Source organism: Anguilla rostrata, chromosome 9, assembly GCF_018555375.3.
Source record: "Anguilla rostrata isolate EN2019 chromosome 9, ASM1855537v3, whole genome shotgun sequence".
In the NCBI taxonomy this organism is placed as follows: Eukaryota; Metazoa; Chordata; class Actinopteri; order Anguilliformes; family Anguillidae; genus Anguilla; species Anguilla rostrata.
Window position 1 is genome coordinate 21,812,394 of NC_057941.1, and position 20,477 is coordinate 21,832,870.

The 20,477-nt window shown below is 47.2% G+C and overlaps 1 protein-coding gene across 5 annotated transcripts in view; it reads left to right on the plus strand.

The window, feature by feature from the left end:
- The window catches only part of cadm1a (cell adhesion molecule 1a), a 267,196-nt gene that overhangs the window by 210,334 nt on the left and 36,385 nt on the right, over positions 1–20,477 (plus strand). For all 5 annotated transcript variants that reach the window (XM_064351039.1, XM_064351041.1, XM_064351038.1 and 2 more), the window contains 3 exons: positions 5,202–5,363; positions 11,682–11,778; positions 13,923–14,095. In XM_064351039.1, the coding sequence (XP_064207109.1) occupies positions 5,202–5,363; positions 11,682–11,778; positions 13,923–14,095 (432 nt within the window). The remainder of the gene's footprint in view (positions 1–5,201; positions 5,364–11,681; positions 11,779–13,922; positions 14,096–20,477) is intronic.

The following is a 20,477-nucleotide window of genomic DNA, read 5'->3' on the forward strand; positions in this document are numbered from 1 at the left end:
TGGACCTCACTGTGTACCCAAGGGCATTGGCATGCTGAAACAGGGAAAGGCCTTCTCCAGACTGTTGGGGATGCACAGAATCGTCTAGAATGTGATTGTATGCTGTAGCATTAAGATTTGGCACTAAGGGGCCTAGCCTAAAGCATGAAGAACAGGGGTGTCCGGCTACTTTTGGCCATATACTGTATGTCTGAATTGTGCTTTCCCAGCTGTGTACAATGTATTTTGCAATTCTTTTAGTGCAGAACCAGTGATAAGGTTTTCTGTGCCATCACTACACGCATCATCGTCGCCATCAGGCAAGGATGCAGTGAAGTCTGATATTAATAAACGAAACAGGCTTAAGGTTCTATTTTTACACAGCCGGGGACTCGTGATTATTTATTATTCTTCGAAAAGCCAAAGCCTAAATTAGGAACCACGACTTCGCCTCGGAGAAGGAGCTGTCGTTTGTCAGCTCCCACAGCAAACGGTGCCCACGCGAAGCGCCGGGCATCGTCCCCTCCGCGCAGGCATTAACGAGAGGCCAAACCTCCAGCACGTCTAATGGGCTCCTGAGCACCGTCCTCCATTACACAGCAGGGGTGGCAGTTTAAATAACCCTCCGTGGGGCGGCCGATTACAAGCGCCGTGTGTCTCCCGCAAAGCAAGGAGAACACCACAAACCGCGCTTGAGGTGAGCGCACGAACAGCATACTGCGCACAACCAGAGGAACGGAAAGTAATAAGCTCAACTTTAAACAGAAATAAACGGAACTGCTGCCAAGAAAATGCGTACGTGAATAAAGTTAAAATAATTTAACTTTTAACTTTCATTCTGTTAGTTAACGTTCACGAATGCCCTATCGATTACCCTTCAATGTGGTGTTCATTAAATTGTTTTGTCTGATCTATTAAGTAGATATATTTCTGCTAAAAGATTTGTTGATGGTGTTTTCTGTCATATATATATATATATATATATATACACTGGATTTGTGTGTAAGAGCATCAGAAAGTGTTCTGTGTTTACAGTGATCAGGCATGTAAAGGCTTCCTGATTGAATCAGGCTTTTAAAAAAAATAAATAAAAAAAAGCACTGCTAATTTGTTTTAATCAGCAGTTAGATTATGTAGCCTGCAGTATAAGAGTAAATCAGGTCTTTTCTGAAGGCAGGGAGAAGGCTGTCACACTATTCTCGTTGATTTGTAGGGTGTGCGTAATCGAGAGGAAGAGAAAAGAAGGATGCTCTGCTTTCACCACAATCATTACATCACCAGAGCTCACACGCTCAGAATTGCTTTTGGCTTTCATGCTGGGTGGATTTATTTTTAATTAAACATTCTCATCATTCAGTCTAATATCCTTTAGGATAATCACTTTTTCCCTTTAAATATCATTCAAAGGTTACACCCATCATACATGGTAATGCAAATTCTGTAGTTCTGGGCTATGCTAAACCATCTTTTCCCACGTCGTTCTCTCAGTTCTTTCTTTATTTTCCTTTCATTTTTTTTTTTTTTGTCGCTTGTTCTTTTTTTCAGCCTTCTGACATCTGGCCTAGTTCAATGCAAGTCGAGGAACAGCGGTGATATGGCCCTAGAGGAATTAGTCTCTTAGTCTCGCTTGTTGAAGATCTTGAATTGCCATTGAAATTTGCCATTTGTCACCAGCCTTGGCAATATGAGACAGACAAAGCTTAAAACTGTTTTTATTACGGAGGACGAACATTAAACATATGGTGATCCTGACTTTTTAAGAGTGTAAACCGAGAAACTCTGGAGTAAACTCACTTCCACAGTTTTTGCAGGGATTTCTGGAGCAACCCCAGCTTTAGTCTGAGTTGTAACAAATTGCTTCACATATTGTACATTATGGCATTCTGTTAGGGAAGATGCAGTATTTCCTAAGTAACTAGCCTGTTAATCAGTTAATATCAATTAATTGCTGGAGAAATGAAATTTGATTGACACAGATTTAGGATTTTTTTTTTTTTTTTTTTTTTTTTATTATTTTTTTTTTTATAAAGAAATTGAGAATTTTTTTTACTTTGCACAGAACAAACCAGAAAGGCCTTCTCAGCAGTTTGAGCTAATTGCTTATTATTTTTTCAATTTCTGTCCTTCAAACACCATTCCCTTAATATACTTACGACACTACACTTTTAATCGTTGAAGGGGCAATTTGTCAGAGCGTATGTTTGGACATAGTCTCTGATGTGTTTAAAAAGAAAGAATGTAGAATTTACGGTCGGTAATCAAGAATTTAGTGTGGAACGGGTGGCCATTTTCAATTTTAGTCCTTTTTTGTTAATTCAACTTGAATTATACTGAACTGAAGTAAAAGGAGGAGACGATGGGGAAATGGGGGGGGGGATGTTGAAGGCTGGCATCATACATCAAGACTGAACAAAGGAAACAATTATCATTAGCATATTAGCAGCTGCAAAAAGGAACATTTAAATAGCTTTAAATCACCCTGTAGTATTTAAAAAAAATCATTTTAGCACATGAATATAATTGGAATAATTCAACCGTAAGGGCCTTAGAGAACTGCTTGTCTAGGCACTTAGTAGTCGTCTGATAGATGTGTTGCTTTTTTAGTTTAGAGTGGTAAATATTGTTTTTTTTTTTTTTTTAATGTAGGGGCTGTGGGAATTTCATCATACTCTGGCACTTAGTTCCATCATAATGATGCATCCCTTGCTTTTTCAGATCCTCACTGCCTGTTCCGACTGTGGCTAGCAGCCCTGCAGGGAAGTGCCTGATTGGCTGTAACACGGCCCCTCAAGGGAGGGTTTTAGTCGGTGGGGTTGCCCTCACCTCATGGCGTAAGGGCGTCTGCTCCGGTCGGTCGGGCGGGCGCTCGCGGTCCGCCTGGCGCTGGCTGCGCGTGAAGTGGAGTGCGCTGTTTCGGCTGGGCCGCTGCAGAGCTGTGCTAACGGGCTACGTCGTGAAGAAACGGCGACACAGGCTTTTCTGCGCCCTCCCGAATTCACAGAGGCCTACGAATATGATTAGGCTTTTCCAAATTTAGAGAAAAGGAAAATCTTGAGGGTTGACGTTTATGGTGTTTCTCGCGCCTGCAAAATGAATGCCTGTAGACTGATTAGGAGTAAAAACACAGGAGGGGATGTGGGTTTGAACCAGCTTCCTCTCCAGTTCTTCTGTGAAACAAAAAAAGAGAACACACAAAAATTAAAACCATGAATTATTTAGCTTTTACTCGCAGCACGCCGGAGAGTTCATTTGGTCAAATTTATTGAAAAAAAGGCTTAATAACCTGGAATCCCTCATTTCCCTCTCCTGGGAGAAGTATTTAGGCCAAGGATCTGCTGTAAATGAAAAGCACCCCGAACTGCGAATGTTATTTCTTTAATCACGCTGTTGGTAAACTCCCCATCGCCGAGGGTTATGAAACTTCTCCCGGGCAGTGCCGGAGTTTATAGCCCCGTCCTAATTGGCTCGTCGAGGCGCCGGACTTTTTATTATGTTCGACAAGGTTAATCCGCTGCGTTTCCGCTTATGTCATTTCATTTCCTCCGCGGTCGTTCGTTCGGAACCGTTCGCACACGCGAGCTTTATTAAGAGCGAATTAGCGCCGCTTTGTACGGCCGGGGGCTTCGTTCAGGAGGAAGGGAAGCGGCGTGAGGCTCGCCCGCATGTGGAATGGGGGCCTACTTGCGTTTTATATGAGGTGTGTTTATTCAGGGTCTACTGTCCGCCTGAACTGCATCAATCAGTCAGTAAACCAATCAGATTTTATTTATATGGCGCATTTTACTAAAGACTTGTTGCAGTACGCTTCACAGTTTACCCTGGCCTGAACCCCCACAGAGCAAACCAGAGATAATAGTGGTAATGTAAGTGGTAATGGAAGACATGGAGGACGTGTAGGAAGGAAGAAGCCTTGGATGGGACCAGACCCAGCAGGAGGAGCCCATCCCCCTCTGGCCAGCTCAGGGTGTGGGTTCACAACAAGTTTATTAGCTGGTCTGCAGCCAGTATTTTCGTTTGAAATTTGCAGATGTAGATTGATAATCATCGGGATATTTTCCCGAATACGGATGCTCGAAAGAGGGCGCGGATGCCAAGCCTAGCCTGTGTTTATAATACGGGTGTTTCTCTCAGTGTCTCCCTCAATGGGATTTATTCCATTCGTTTTAATAGCGTGATGAATGTGTACGCTTTTCTGCCAAAGCGAGCGCGACCGAACGGAACGGCTCACAAAAACTCGGTTCTGCCCTCTGCCTCCCCTCCCTCCCACAAGGGCAGTGTGTTTATTGGCATGGCACTGTGAGGATGCTGCCTGTAGCCGCTCAGTGAGTCATCCAAGCCTTTTTTTACATTTATTTATTTTAAACGTACTCCATGCCTGCTCGCGCTGAAAGAGAAGTAGCGGCGCTTAATTTGTGCCCGACCCTGCTGGAACGGGATCCGAGCCCCTCTCTGTTGTGGACTGGCCACCTTCCGGGACCAATTTTCGTAGATCTGGCACCTTTCAAATGGGAAGGAGAAAAAAAAAAACTGTTAAAAAAAGTGAATAAAAACCCATGTCAGTGATAGTCAGCGGCGGGCCGTGATCACTTCCCATCCTCTGGTTCGCAATGGCGCACACAATCGTGCATAAATCGCTTCTCCGCTTTTAAAAATATGTATTTATTTTTTCAAGTTATTCTTGTTTTTTGGCTTTCTGCCGCCTCTGTGACGCATCACTGACCTCCCTCGCGCTTTTTGTTCCGGCTCCTCCTGGTTTACAAATTGAGCTCTCGCTGCAGGTCAGAGTCCTTGACTGTTGCCGCCACATCGCGCCTCGTAAAACACTGAGCTGAGCCTGGCCAATGAGCGACCGGCGCAGCGGCCTTCCCCCGCGCTCATCCCATTCACCTCCACCGGCCGTTCTGCAGGGAACCGGCTGCTTGCTCTCTCTCGTTCAAGGGCACTCCTCTACACTCTGATTAGCCAGGCACTCACAGCATCGATATTTGACAGGTTATAATTGTGTTTACTGAGCTGCGGACAGCATCGCCCTTTTCGGACTTTGCTGATTGGCATAGCGTGTTTTGGTCGGTCTTAATCGTCGGGACCACCACAGCATGCTGAAGGTAATTGCCGTGAGTGGTGGTCGTTTCTTTTTTTTTCTTTCTTTCTTTTACTTTTGTTTTCTCAACCCTCACAAAGAACGGTGGGTGACCTCGCCGTCACCACGCTTTCCCCCGCAGGCATGTCGGAGGTGACGCCGAGCCCGGACGACCGGATGTCCACGGTGACCAGCCGGCTGACGTTCACCGTCTCCAGGGAGGACGACGGCGTGCCGGTCGTGTGCATTGTGGACCACCCCGCCGTCAAGGACTTCCAGGCGCAGAAGTATCTGGAAGTGCAGTGTGAGTACGGCCCCCACAAGGCCACGCTTTCCTCCTCAGCGCCGAGTCTCCCCCTGGTGCCTGGACTGCGCATGCCCGGACGGTATCCCAGTCAACCTCAGTCTCTCCACTCCACGCAGTCTCCATAGTCACATGACTCCCAGTCCCCAGCATTCGTTCACATCAGGCTTTGCTCCCAGGGCCCCAGCTGTTATAACACGATGTGTTCATCGCACTGATTTATAGCTTTACTGCATTATTTATGCATATAGTTAAGTCTGTTTCACATACTTGTTTTGTGTGCCCAATGTGCTTCTTTAAAACCGGGAACAGATCTCCCTCTTCAGACGAGCCTTTGCAGAACAGCGGCTCTGCAGAATACCGGCCGTGAACGCGCGCGGTCTCTTCCTCACGGTTAACGGCGAAGGCTTGCGGCAGGGAGAACGGGAGCCCGAGGCCGAGCGCGGCGTCACGTGGCGATGCAGCGCCCACCCGCCGCTTAGCCTTTTCGGGACGGCGGCGGTGGCGGCGGCGCGTTGGTTTATCGGAAAAGAAGGGAGGCTTCGACTGACCTTTCCAGATAAAAGACAGGAAGGATCAGCTCATCTGCAACAGCTTGACATTTCGGCAATCTCGGATTAAAGCAGATAAAAATAAACTATTTTCCATACCTTTATTCCGAAGGCTAGCGCTCGCCGCCACCGCGCGCGGAGGCAGGACCGCTCAGAAAAGCGTCGCCCCGCCTCGGATTGGGCGAAATTAGGTCACCGTGACGAACAACAGGAGTCAGTGGCGAAATCATCGAGGGCGGGGGCGGTGCTTTAAATGGGGCTCGGTTTGAAGAAAAGAAAGGGAAGCGGGGATGTGGTTTCCGCGGGCATCGAAGGACGAGGAGACGTCGATGTCAGGGATTGGTTACCGCGGTGGCCGACCTAATGAACAATCAGCTCACAACTGAATAATTCAGTCTGCTTTTAACGGACTGATTGATTTCTTTTATAACGCAGCGACCGTTTCAGAAAAGGCGGAGTCAGGCGTGAATGGCCGCCAGGTACCAGCTGACGAGCTTCAGGTTCGCTGGACATTTAGCGCCTTTCATATGAAATATTTTCTACATGTTTACCTCATACAGGGAGGTCGCCAGAGCTCTTTCCTGTCAGAGGCCTTCTGACTCTCCGTAAAAGCGCATTCCCACGTGGCACGAATAGAGACGCATGCTGTGTACCGAGCTCTCAGCAAGCCGTCACCCAGGAGACGAGCGCAGGCTTCGGCGGGCCGTAGCTCAGGAGGGCGGACAGCCAGCGGATTGCCGCGTGCGGACCTGAGCGGTCGGGAATGTTTCGGGCGAGCGGTCCACTGATGTGTTCGGAGACCCGCGAGCGCCCCCGTTAAGATCGCGCGGCGCTATAGAGCTCGCCAGAACTTTCACACTCGGCAAAAGTAAAGAACGAGGCGGCCGCTCTCTCTGACCTATAGGGCACGGCGCCCTGAACACTGAGTGAAGGCGAGAAGGCGTGTGAGGTCAGCTTTTGTAATGAAACGTCTTACATTCGGTGGCCACTGAAATGTCTTCAAATACAGTTCTATTTACACTGCGTAAATGTGACACACTAAATATTTTAATGAAACCTATTTCCCAGGGAAATTATTATTATTATTTGTTCTGTTTAGTGTGTTATTCTATTTAATCAACACATATGTAATTACTGAGTATGTGGTTTCACACGGTCGATGCTGAATATGTAAAAATGTATGTTAGTGCTGCTGAGATTAAGACACAGTGCCATGAAAAAGCATTTGCCCCTGCCTGATTTACTCCGTTATTACATGTTTGTGACACTGGATGGCTTCAGATCATTAGACAAAATGCAATATTAGACTAAGGGATACTGAGTCAACACAGAATGCATTTTTTAAATTATTTAATTTATTTCATGAATAAAGTTATCAAACACCCATATCACCCATGTGAAAAAGTAATTGTCCCCTTAGTTACTCATTCAATCAATTAACCGAATTTATTGACAATTAGATTCATCCCCAAGCTTTTTGGGATCGTTATCTATGGACAGATGATTACAAAGTGGACTTTTTTTGGATGATACACATCCCGTTATGTCTGGCATAAAGCAAATACAGCATATAAGAACATCACACGAACAGTCAAACATGGTGGCGGTCGTGTGATGGTTTGGTGATGCTTCGCTGCCTCGGAACCTGGGCGACGTGTTTCATTATTGAAGGAGCGATGAATTGTGCTCTGTACCAGACAATTCTTAAAGAGAATGTCTGATCATCTGTCCGTGAGCTGATGCTGAAGAGTAATTGGGTTACGCAGCAAGACAATGACCCAAAACACAAAAGCAATTCCACATCTGAATGGCTGAAAAGAAACAAATTTAAAGTTTTAGAGTGACCTTGTCTGCAAAGAAGAGTGGGCTAAAATTCCTCCACAGCGATGTGAAAGGAAACTTTCAGGTGCAGTTGTTGCTGCTGAAGGTGGCACACCCAGTTATTGATTTTAAGGGGGGGCGATTCATTGTTCAATTGGATGATAAGGGTGTTTGATAACTTTTTTCATTAAATGAATGAAATAATAATTTAAAAAATGTGTTTTGTGTTTACTCAGGTTTATTACTTTTGGTCTAAAGATCTGAAACCATTCGGTGTGAGAAATATGCGATAATAGAGGAAATCAGGAAGGGGGGCGAATGCTTTTTTCACGGCACTGTATGCATATAGTGTGAGAGAATGTGACAGTACACTTCCATTACAGTTGGAGGAGGAAATGTGCTTCGGCCCCATTGAGGAGTACTGCTCTGGAGCATAGCCACTTCCAGTGGAGTCTTCCCACATACACACGCGCACAGGCACATGCATGCTGACATACTGTTGGTGAAACTAAGAAGCTGCTTTGCGGACCATTTGTTAGCAGGTGCAGACCTCAGGAGGGAAGATATCGAGTCTGTTTTATTTATATTTGCCCGTGTTTTGTACGTTACAGCAGTGTCAGGTTGGCACTGGTGCCTGGCGCGGTACCTCCCGCAAGAGGCTTCTCTGGTCCGCCGGGTGCCAGGAACGTAGCCGCGCCCAGAACTCCGGAGATGGAAATGCGGCAGCTGCCTCGGCTGCGCAGGACTGCGCACGTTCAATGCCGCAGCTCTGGCTGAGTAGAAATAAAAAGGCGCAGACGGCACTTCCCTTAATAATAATGCCGTGAATTTATATAGCTTTGCTCACACTTAAAGCACTTTACAGTGATAAGGGGGAAACTTGCCTCCACCACCAATGTGTCGCACCCACGTGGGTGATGCACGGCAGTCATTTTACACCAGAACAATTCCCACACATCCGCTGAGGTGTAGAGGAAGATAACAATTATTAGCCAATTAAAGTGGGGGATGGTTTGGTGGCAGGTTGAAAAGGTCTGGATGGGAATTTAGCTGAGGTAACAGGGAAAGCCATGGTCTCATAGGACCTTGACCACAGCGATTCAGGACCTCGGTTTAACATCTCATCTGAAAGATTGTGTCTCCTACAGCACAGTGTCCCCATCACTCATCTGGGGCTTATTTAACCAAAGTGAAGGTCGCCCCCTGCTGGCTAACTAACACCACTTTCAGCAGAAACTTAGTTTTCCCAGGAGGTCTCCCATTAAAGTACTAACCAAGCCCATGCTTACTTAGCTTCAGCCATTCAGCAGTAGCAGGCTACATGTTCATATGGCTGCTGGCTAGGGTATGACCTCCTGAATTCATGGGCAGAGTTACAGCAATGTGGAATGAACCTATTTTTGGAATTGGCAAAAAGTAAAAAAATGTTATGAATAAAGACTGCATACAGTGAGGAGAAATGAATAGTTTTCTTGCCGGCATGGAGTACAAAAGTTACCCATCAATCCAATGTGCCGTCTCTATTCGGATTTAGGACTATTGATTTCTGTTATAAAGCTGCCAAGATCAGTTCACAAATAACATTTTTTTAAAAATATCTATTATTTTTTTCATGCCTTCGTTTTGTTCTTTGTTCTGTCTCAGCCGGCTTTTGTGATATTCACCGTACAGATCCTCTCACAGATAATGTCATTTGCCCTACCAGTGAGTGCAATTCAGATGAAAGATACTCAGATAGGCATTTTGATACCAGGCTGCATAAGGTCAACATGAAATACAGGCTTTTTTTTTAAACAAAAAAAAGCTTTCTATTTGATCTGAATTCATTTTCCTAAAGGAACCGGTATAAGATGTACAATTACAAAATACAAAATCTTCTATCTTCTGTTTCTTCTGTTGTATGTAAATGAGTGAATCAAAAACGGCTCTCTGGTTTTTTTTATATGTAGATAGAGATGAGGGCACACCAGTAGAGATTTTCTAGGTTTTGGTCTCCCTGGAAATGGATCTGACGAGAAGAAATCACCCCACATGTGTTGCATATAATTGGAGTGACAACAAGCTTGACTGTTCCTCGGCTACTGTGTTAGCGCACACCAGAAACAAGTTCTGCCATCACAATATTTTGATCCTCGTCTTTCAAAAAACAAACTTTTATGTGAAAGTGCACTTAAGACTGAAGGATCAGTCGTTGATCTCGCAATTATCACCACCTATCATTTAACATGCCAATCAGGCCAAAGCATATTGGAAAGCATATGTTTATATATTTATATGAAACTAATTCAAAATTGTTGTAAAAAACTTCTCTTACCCTTATGTGGGCAGAATCCTGGAGAAGGTCTGCTCTTAACCTTTGCTCAGGAGCACATGGATAGTACGTGCTGGAGCCTGGGCTCTGTCATTAGCACGCTGTGACTGAGTGTTCTCGAGGATGGAGTGGGTTTGGGTGGCTGTGGGCCCTCAGGGGCGCTGCTGTTTGAGTTCCTCTCATCGGCCTGCTGAGCCACTCAGAGACGCGGCTCTGGCACGCTCGCCCGAAAACGGGCCCTAGCCCTGGAGCGAGCGCGCGGGAGGGGCGGGCGCACGGGATGAGCACGCTCGCCTCTGCTCCGGCGCAGCACACTCACCAGCGCGAGCGCCGCGGCAACGCGACTAGGCGGGAGCGGTTTACGACTCCCGATCGGGGAGAAGAAGCGGTGCTGTGGGGGGGGTGTGGGGGTTAAAAAAAGAGAAGCGGAGGACGAGCGCTCCGCCCTTCCTGCCGTCCGTCACCGGCGGCCGTCGCGGTGGGGCAGCGGCGGGTAATTGTAACAGATGAAGGAAAGGCCGGTACTGATAGGGCGGAAAGGTCAAAGCGGCGGAGATGGACGGGAGTCGCGCGTTGACAAACTGCGCGGGGAAAGCGGACCCGACAGAGCGGCATGTATCACCGCGCCGCGGCTCCGCGAGCGGCCCGGCCCCGAGGGGAACATAACTCAATCCCGCGACGCGGCGGCAAGCTCGCAGGGCCGGCCGCGCGCCGCACGCAATCTGCTCCGAGCACAACTCAACACATTACCTCCGGTTTTTTTTTCATCAGTCTCCCGTTTGAGGCAGCCTTCGATTTGGGCATGAGCGATGGCCGAGCCTGGAATTGTGGCTTTGTGTAAAGCAGTTTCTGCGCGTGTTTGTTGGGGAGTTTGGGGTCGGTGGGGGGGTGGTCGGTTTACTCGGCGAGAAACTGTGTTTACCTTAGCATAGCCTGCGTTGCTATTCCTAAAGAAACGGTCGTCACGGTAACGGTGTGGCACGTGTGTTTGTCTGCGTGCCTGTGCGCGCGTGTGTGTGTCTGTGTGCCTGGGTGTGCGTGTGTGTGCCTGTGTGCGTGCGTGTGTGTCTGCGTGCCTGTGTGCGCGTGTGTGTGTCTGCGTGCCTGTGTGCGCGTGTGTGTGTCTGCGTGCCTGTGTGTGCGTGTGTGTGTGCGTGTGTGTGTCTGCGTGCCTGTGTGCGCGTGTGTGTGTCTGCGTGCGTGTGTGTGCCTGTGTGCCTGGGTGTGCGTGTGTGTGTGTCTGCGTGCCTGTGTGTGCGTGTGTGTCTGCGTGCCTGTGTGCGCGTGTGTGCGCCTGTGTGCGCGTGTGTGTGTCTGTGTGCCTGTGTGTGCGTGTGTGTGTCTGTGTGCCTGGGTGTGCGTGTGTGTGTCTGCGTGCCTGTGTGCGCGTGTGTGTGTCTGTGTGCCTGTGTGCGCGTGTGTGTGTCTGTGTGCGCGCGTGTGTGTCTGTGTGCCTGTGTGTGCGTGTGTGTCTGCGTGTCTGTGTGCGCGTGTGTGTGTGTCTGCGCGCGTGTGTGTGTCTGTGTGCGTGTGTGTGTCTGTGTGCCTGGGTGTGCGTGTGTGTGTCTGCGTGCCTGTGCGCGCGCGTGTGTGTCTGCGCGCGTCTCATCGCGATGGTGGCTCTTTCCTCTGCAGATAAACCTGAGGTGAAGATTGTGGTGGAGTTCCCTGAAGGGCTGACCAGGGAAGGAGAGAATCTGGAGCTGACCTGCCAAGCAAGGGGCAAACCACAGTAAGGCTTTCAAACGGACCTTTCGCCAGTGGCGCTACACTAGCCCGCCCAACGGATCTATGAAGCTTGTATGTGCGCTCGCGTATCTGAACACGAAAGTTAGCTGCTGCGTAGGTGGATTTATTTTCAGAATGATATGGACATATTGTGATCGTGAATGCCAGCGTGTGCTTGATGCACACTGTACATCTTGTTTTCCCCCTCTGTCACGGGAGAACATGTTTAATTATGGGAACGTTTGACTGTGAGATCACTCGGTTATTTCAGGAGCAGGGTTTTAGCACTCGTTAATTAAACAGAAGTAGGGCTGTCAGATTCATATTCATATTCAAAATTTGTATGTTCATCAAATAACAGGGAAAAATTGAATTGTTCAAATTAACATTTAAACGTGTCTTTTTTTATCATTCGTGCACGCTGAAAAAACACAACTGTTGCATGATTCAAAGCGCTGTCTCTTGCTTCTGAATGACCCTTTTCACCGGTGTGCAGCCAGTCAGGTTTGGAACTTTTCAAAAATTGCCACATCTGATTAATGTTCTGCAGCATGAGGTTATGAGGACGTGTGCGAGCGCCGTCCAGCAGAGAACGGTGTAAATAAAATTTGGTTGGAGCCGAACAGCTGCAGCTGGTCACGGCGGGAGCTGCCAGGCCGACGTGCTGGGGGCACACGCGGGCGTCGTGACATCAGCAGATTCTCTCTGCTTCCGTTGATGGCCGCCGTCGGCCTGCAGCCTGTGCGGCCAGTAACGCCGATCGGCAAACCTCCACAACGATGTGAGCAATCAGCCTTGTGGTTCACCCATGAAAAAACCAAGACCCCCCCCCCTCCTCCCAGCCACCGAACTGGGATGGGGTACGAGGGGCCGGTATCTCGCCTCCCCAGACACGTCCTCCGCGTCCGAGAGCCATTTCATTTGTAAAGGTGAAAATGCTATCAACACAGCGAACGGAAAATTGAAAGTCATTTTCATTAGAGCGAGCAGAGGTCTGCAGTCATTACTGTCAGATAGCGCTGCTCCGGTCACACCTCCATTTTGTATTCCACTTCGCACCCTGGTTTCCCTTCCCGTGTCTCGTGCGTCCCGACGAGGCCGTTTTTCTGCAGTAGTCCTTACAGAGCTCTGCATTGTCATGCCGCCCGTGTGTTTTTTTAATCCTGGGCCTCGATTCTTTTCCCTCCCGACGTCTCTCACCGCCTTGCGTCAAATTTTGTTCCTTAACAAAGGCAGGAGATCAGTGATCTAACTTGAACCATTTTCGTTTTCAGTTTGAGTTTTTCCATTTTCATTCTTATTTCATTTTTTCTTCGGTGCCTTTTGAATTGACAGAAACGAGTTTTAACACCGACTCAAAACAAAACAATAAAAAAGGTGCGTCAGCTCCAGGGAAATGAAACCAATCCAACTACAGAAAACATGCAAGAGCATAACTGAATTTACTGTTCCTTTCTTTTTTTTTCCCCTTAGTGGATTTTGTTCTCTGAACTCTGTTCTCTGCTCGTGGGAGAAAAGCGGGCTTTTTAGATGCAGCCGATGCAGCGAACAAACAGTTACAGGTGTCCGGCTTCACCAAGCAAGTCAAGCCAAATCATCGACCATGTGCTCGTGCGTTTGTCAAGCCATTAATGTGTGCTGACAGCCCTGGTAATAGGAATTGCATAGAGAGGGATGTAATGCTGCCTGGGGCTAAAGATAGCTCAGGGGGAGAGTGAATTCTATCACTTCTAACCGGGTGAGGTGTTGAGTTTGAAGGCTAGGCCAGGAAGTGTTCCATAACTGTGCTGCAGGCTGTGTCAATCCCAGAATGGTAGTATTTTACCTTCCATGGCAGAACAATGATTGGTTGGGATGATTCAGGATGGCTCCGCCCATTTCAAGGTTTTTGCAAATGCGTTTTTGCATCGTATTTCAAAAACAGCTGTTCTCACCGGAACTCTTTCAATGTATATAATGTAGAGAATGATTTTCACTGAGTGCCATGAGTGACTACAGCAAGCACATAATATAATCAATAATAAACCTTTTTCCTCCATCTTGTGACCTATGCCAACCCCTCTCAGGACCCAGAAGCTTGGTTGCAGGTGACATTTTGGGTATTATGTTTCTGAGCATGAATAAAAGTTGTGACCTCTTTGTCCACAGGCCCCAGCAGATCAACTGGGTGAAGGTGGACGATGACGTCCCGTCCCACGCCATCATCACGGGCTCGGACCTGTTAATCGAAAACCTGAACAAGTCCTACAACGGCACGTACCGCTGCGTGGCGTCCAACTCGGTGGGCGAGTCCTACGACGACTACATCCTCTACGTATACGGTACGCACGAAACGCCACAGCTCTGCCGAAGACGCCTTCCTCATAGTTTTCACGGTGAAGATGTGACGTTTAACAACGCACGGGATTTATGTCTTACTACTGCATTTCCTTTTGAACAGGACATTACAGGCCCTAATCAGGTCATTTCCACGCAGAAATGTCTTGTGATGTCGCCTACTGTGTTCAGCAGCTGTTGAGAGGGAGGGGGAAGAAAGATAATTATTTTATGAAAGCATATGCAAGCTCTTTTGCTCTTGAACGATTGCCAGTAATGATTAAGATGCTAAGCCCTTGGAAAAAAGACTGCTTAATTGCCTTCAATGAAGGCATTCTAAGAGTGACAAAGCAGTTCTGCAATGCAAGGAGAAATGTGTTTGAACGTGGTTGTGTTGTTCAGTCTGAGTAAACATGACCATGGTGCGTACACAAACACACGCACAGTGCATTAGTACAACAATTTTTTTAATTTTTTTATTTTTTTATTTATTTATTTATTTTTTTTACTTTGTTTTGCTAGCACCAACTTTCATGTAAAGTACAGGGTAAATGGTTTAGCTGGCTTACATGTAACTGTCAGCGATTCTTGGCAGGTAAAAAGTGAGTATCCAGCAAAACAGGAAGGATGTAAGCACATCTTTGCAAAAAGTGTGTGCGTGTGTGTGTGTGTGTGCGTGTGTGTGTGTGTGTGTGTGTGTGTGTGTATGTATGTATATATATAAAACAGTGTTCAGATTTTCCCCATTGAATCCATCAACTGCGGGCATAAATAGCTGCTGTCTGGCCGTTATACCGATAGCTTTGATGTCTGCGCTGCCGCAGTTAATATCTACAGTAATTCGGCGGCGGATCATGTCGAACATTAGACTTGCTAATGCGGGAGACGGGAGGCCAGGCCGAGCCTGTCAGCGCTTAATCCCGCGTCGTGTTTCCATGACACCTGAGCGCGGGGGCTGTTAGCGGCGCCTCCCCGACGCTCCGCGCGCGCTGGCGACGGCGGGCCAGCGCGGTGACATCTGCTCTTTCCCCCCCGCCCCTGATAATTATTCTTCGTCAAATTACCGGGTGACATCTGCTCGTCGCGAACGCGCCGGTCCCAGCTTGCGCCTCGCCGCCGCCACCGGCTCCGAGGGTCCCGGCGATATTTCGTTTTGGTCGAGCCTGAGAAGGCGGCACCAGGTTCTCCTGACACCTTAAGTTTTCCCAAATACAGGAAGGAATGTTTTGCTTCTGTTGGATATTTCACTGGAATGTGTTTTACCCTATCCTTATGGTTCTTTGAAACGCGTCGCATTGCTATGTCAAATTCATGCGTATTGGCGAATGCAATGCACTTACAATATTTGTTTGCGCGCATGTTAATTATATTTTACATGTTCACTCATTTCTTACCCCCCCCCCATCATCATGGTAACATTAACACAGCTATGCATTCTTCAGATAAAAAAATGAACACTGTTGGCAGGGCTGTGTTGTGATCCCAGCCTATGCAGGAGACAACAGCACAACAGGAGGATCCCTGTGACAGAAGCAGCAGTGTTGTGAACAATCCAGCACTTTGAGTTCAAGCAAGCAAATCTGAACAGTTTTTGTGACATTCTACCCCCCGCCCCCCTGCCCTTTTTTATTAATCAGCTCCTTTTCCGCTCGAACGTGAAGCACCGGCAACGGAGAGTTCTGGCGGGGCGGCCCAGGCTAAACAAGTTAGGCTGAGAAATGGCTGAACCCGGGCGTGTTCTCCGAAGCGCCTTCCCTGAGCCGGGGAGCTCCGCCGTACGGCCAGGCTTCCTCCTCCCCTCTGAGGAGCCTTAACGAGTTTACAGAGCGCTCCTAACCCAATAACGGCCTGCTTCCTCAGGGCCCCGGCGTCTCGGCCCCGGGGCCCGTCACGTCCCCTCTCAATCTCCGCTCCGCTAAGCTCCCCGAATCCGCCGCAGGGCCCCCCCCCCCGCCGACATCCGCCGCCTCTGAAGTCCGGGACACCCTAACCCAATCTTTCCTTTCCGTTTGCATTCTACCCGTCTCTATATATTGCGCGATATTAGGTACAGACAAGTATTGCGCACGTTTTTCTGGACTTGTCTCAGTGACGCGTGCGAGAGCACCGCTGAGCCTGGAAATCCAATGTGTGAAAAACCTCAATAACTCCCGCCTCGCATTCCGTCTGGGTCACTGGTGTCACTGAGGGTCCGTGCTAGTCCTCAAAGCAGACTTCAGGAAGGACAGGAGGCAGCGCACGTGCTGCCTTTACATTTCCTGGAACGTTCTGGATGCGTCCATGTTCGTTCATTTCATGGGGAGTCGGGGTACAAGTCAGTAGCCATCGCAGCAATTGCATCTTATTGCAAAAGGTGAAGCAAATGTGATTCCTTTGTGTTTTATCTCATTACCAAGGATGAGACCAATCACACATTCCCATGTATGGACACTGAGGGCCCGTCAGGGCTGTTTGAGTCTTATGGAAATTTCCAGAGCGCCCCCCACCCTTCCCTGATGCGCATACGCACACACCACCCCAATTGTGTAATATGAAAAATAATTATAATTGTAAGTCCACGTATGACATTATAATGCCACCAGTTGAGTCCCCTTTCACACCATCCTAAGAATGCTATTAATTATTTGCTTAGCACGTATGCGTATCCAGAGTAACTTAAAAAAAATAAACATTATCCGTTGTACAGCTGGACAAACACTGAATTGGTCCTATACTGAGTATAAGTAGCTTTCTTAATGATCAAAGAAAAAGGTTGTGATATGGGCATGGATTTAAGCAGCGTTAGTCAGTGACAAAACTGTACGCAAGTCTTTTTCTCCACAAGGGAGAAAGTTAATTAGGGAGTTAATTGAACCACAATGTACAGCGTTCTCAGAATTACAAGTTACCTGCCCAATTTTCCTTAAAACGTATGATACGCTCTGGTCCCACTATAAGATGCCATGGATATTTTAATTTCTGTTTAAATGAATGTAGCGCACTGAGATATCCAAGTCACATATAGAGGTATGAGGTAAAATCGAATTGCAATATAATTAAATATAACAAGCCGCAAATGTTAATTATGCGTGATTAACTGAACTGTACATACAGTATCTTCCTACATCTACTTGTATTAAGATCCTCTTCCCCCTCCAATTTTCATCATCATTGAAATAATGTAACGGGGGGAAGAGGAAGTGGCACAAGAAATTGACTGAATTTGATTAATCTGCAGGTTAAGCAATGCTAATTATAGCAGGCAATTAAGCGACGTAATTTGCAATGCTTGGGCCTCGCTGACCTTTCATTTGTCAACAAAAGAGACGAGGCGCGCGGCGGGTGCGCTAAGAGCGTTGCCGGGGGTGCGAGGAGCCCCGTTCCCCAGGAGAGTTATTTACTCAAAGCGACGCTTCTCCTGCTTAATTCCACGGCGTGTTTATTAACACGTAAACTCCGTCCCTTGATTACTTGGGAAGCTTCGCTGCAGGTGTGTGGCTTTTAATAAGCTGCTCTCATTAGTGTTGCCAGAGGAACGTCGTTTCTCTCTTTTCCTTTTCACTTTTTTTTTTCCCCCCTGTTTGGAGCCCACGAGTCGTCAGCACCAACGCACGGCTGGCGCATTTTGGGGTTCTGATTTTGTTTATTTCTTGGCTCTTCGTACACCCTGGCCCGCCGCAGACTGCCCGAGGCCTGCTCTCAGTCTCAGAAGAGCGGGTTTTTACCGCCGCTCTGCTAATTAGCCCTTAATGCAGCTCAGCCTCGTGAGCTCCATCTAACAACAAGGCCTTGCCAGGAGGAACGGGGGCTTTTACTTTACTTTGTATGTTGGTGGGGTGAATTGAAGAGCCAGAGTACTACAGCCCTCTGAGGGGGTCCGGGGGCATGCCCCCCCAGAAGATATTTTTTTTTTTTTTAAAGAGCAGCTGTGAAATGATCATTTCTGGTGAATTCTAAGGGGAAAATACAACTACTGATCAGTATTTCCCAATCACAACAAAGTCCCCATGTTTATTATTTGATAAATTAAAACATTTTCTCATTATTATGCTATATTATTGTGAGGTGGGGCGGATTATTTGTCCTGTTTTTTAATATTGGGGGAGGGTGTACACACTTGCTCTGTGTACAGAACCTGACGTGAAAATGTCAAAGAATGGCAGTTCTGGAATATAACGCACATCCGTGGATTTTTCCTTGCATGTCAAACTCAGGGCTTCCGAGCGGTGTAGCCAGTAAAGGCACACCCAATCACGAGCCTTGGAGCCTTTACCTCACAGGTTACATTGAGCCCAGCCTGTTATAAGCTGTCTGTGAGTCTGCAGAGGTGGGATTTGGGTAACCTAGGGTTACGCTTCCATTAGCTGCCAGCTTTCCTGTAGCGGTCCGTGGCCCGTAGTGTGGTAAATAGACACTGCCCTCTCTGCTGTGCTGCCAGTGCCGGGCTGGGTGGCATGGCAGTGGCTCCAGGGGCACAGCAGTGTGTAATTCAAATGCTCTTGGTAATTGAACGCGTTCACCTTTATGCGTCTTGCACCACATCAGCGTCTGTTATAAACACTGTGCTTGCATGAATCCACTGAGATAAAAACACCTAAGAGCTTCTGTGCAGAGTGGGAGATGCTGAGGGAGATTGAGTAGGATTACTCCTTCAGGTTTGCTATTATATTATATTATTATTCATATTCTATTTTATTGTGAGGTAAAACACCGGCCATAAAAAGTAAAAAATACTTTTAATAAAAAAATGGCCCCTCAAACAAATAAGCAAAGATGTCTTAGGAAGACTCTGATGAGGAAATCAACAGGGTCCATTAGCCCCATATTTTTTTAATGCATCATTCCTGGGTGGCTGTTTTTCGCCGTTAACAGTTCTCCCCTCCGATGCCTTCCTCCCGGTCCCCAAGTGGCCACCGCCACATTTTGCTGAGACGCGCGCACACCCCAGACGGGGGTTGTGTGTGTGTGTGTGTGGTGGGGGGGTGGGGTGCTCACGAGGGAATAAGAAAAGTCACAGATATTAAATATTGAGTCTGTGTTCTCATCTTCCATTAGCCTACCTGCGCCCTGGGAGTTTGCTGCAGTCCCAGCGACTTTAGGGAAGGGCTCCTGTCAGGCTGACTGCAGTCTTAATGAGGCTCGCACCTCCAGACTGGCAGGGATTCACGGCCGTCTTTAGTAAACACATCAGCCCGACACACGGCCGCGCGGAACAGTTTGAAAGTCAATTAGCGGTCTTCCGCATGTATAAATGTACTTTTTGTACTTTAAAATAAACATGGTTAGTATTCGCATATCCAAACAGGCTTAAGGAAAAAAATTTTTTGTTTAATCCCTCCCTCCTCCAGTCCAAATTTTTAATGAGCTATTGACACCCTTGATCCCTGACATCTGCTGAGTGCTCACAGTTCGTAACCGGATAAAGCCAATTATGTTGCACCACCACCGAGCCGTAGTTTGGCTCTGACACGTCTCGCTGCAGCACGCCACTGAAAATTCAATTGGTTTGTTTTGGCAGGTCGGCCACCGAAGTCATTGCTTTCCCGCGTTGGCTAGGACTGAGAGCATCTCGGCCGATGAACCACGAATGGGCGATAACCTCAAATTACGAGCCTGACACCGAGGAATATTAATATTACGGGAGGAGTGGTCAGAGGGGGAACGACTGAGGTTTTTAAACCTTTAATGAAAATGTGAACACCAACAAATGTTGCCAATGAACAGTTCAATCTAGCCAAAACACAATCATTTTATTTGGTTAATTGTATGCCTAGGCTACAGTTAATTACATGCGCATGATACACCAATTTATTCGTATCACGTAAAATATCGTATAAAATAAACACGCATTTGACTATATGTGTGTGTGTGTGTATCATTAATAACACGTGCGGTTTTTATGTGTTCGCTAAATAAGCTTCTCTCGCCGTCTGCGTTTGTGACTTTGCTACCGGCAAGATTCTTCAGCTAATTTGCATTTTTTTTGCAGTCATTAGAACAAATGCAGTCTATGGAAACATACCCAGGGCAGCATCATGCATAAATTTTCCACGTCTTATTTATTTATTTATGTATTTATTTATTTATTTTAAATAAAACAAGGTCGTTCGGCATGCTCATTTGTACAAAGTCTACAGACATGCTTTGACATTTCAGCAGCTGGCAGATTAACAGAATAATAAAAACCTGCCTACACATCTGGTTAGCACAGATTTCCTAGCACACATTTGAACCCAGGTTTTGAAAAGAAGAATTGCATTGTTTTCAGAACTGCAACCGGTGATGGGGGGAAAAACAAACATATGGCCCCTTTAATCTTTTCTGATCTATTACTTTTCCTGATGTGCCCTATTGAACGGTTGATGTCAAAGTTTTTGGGAAGAAGAAAGTAATGCCACAGAAGACGGC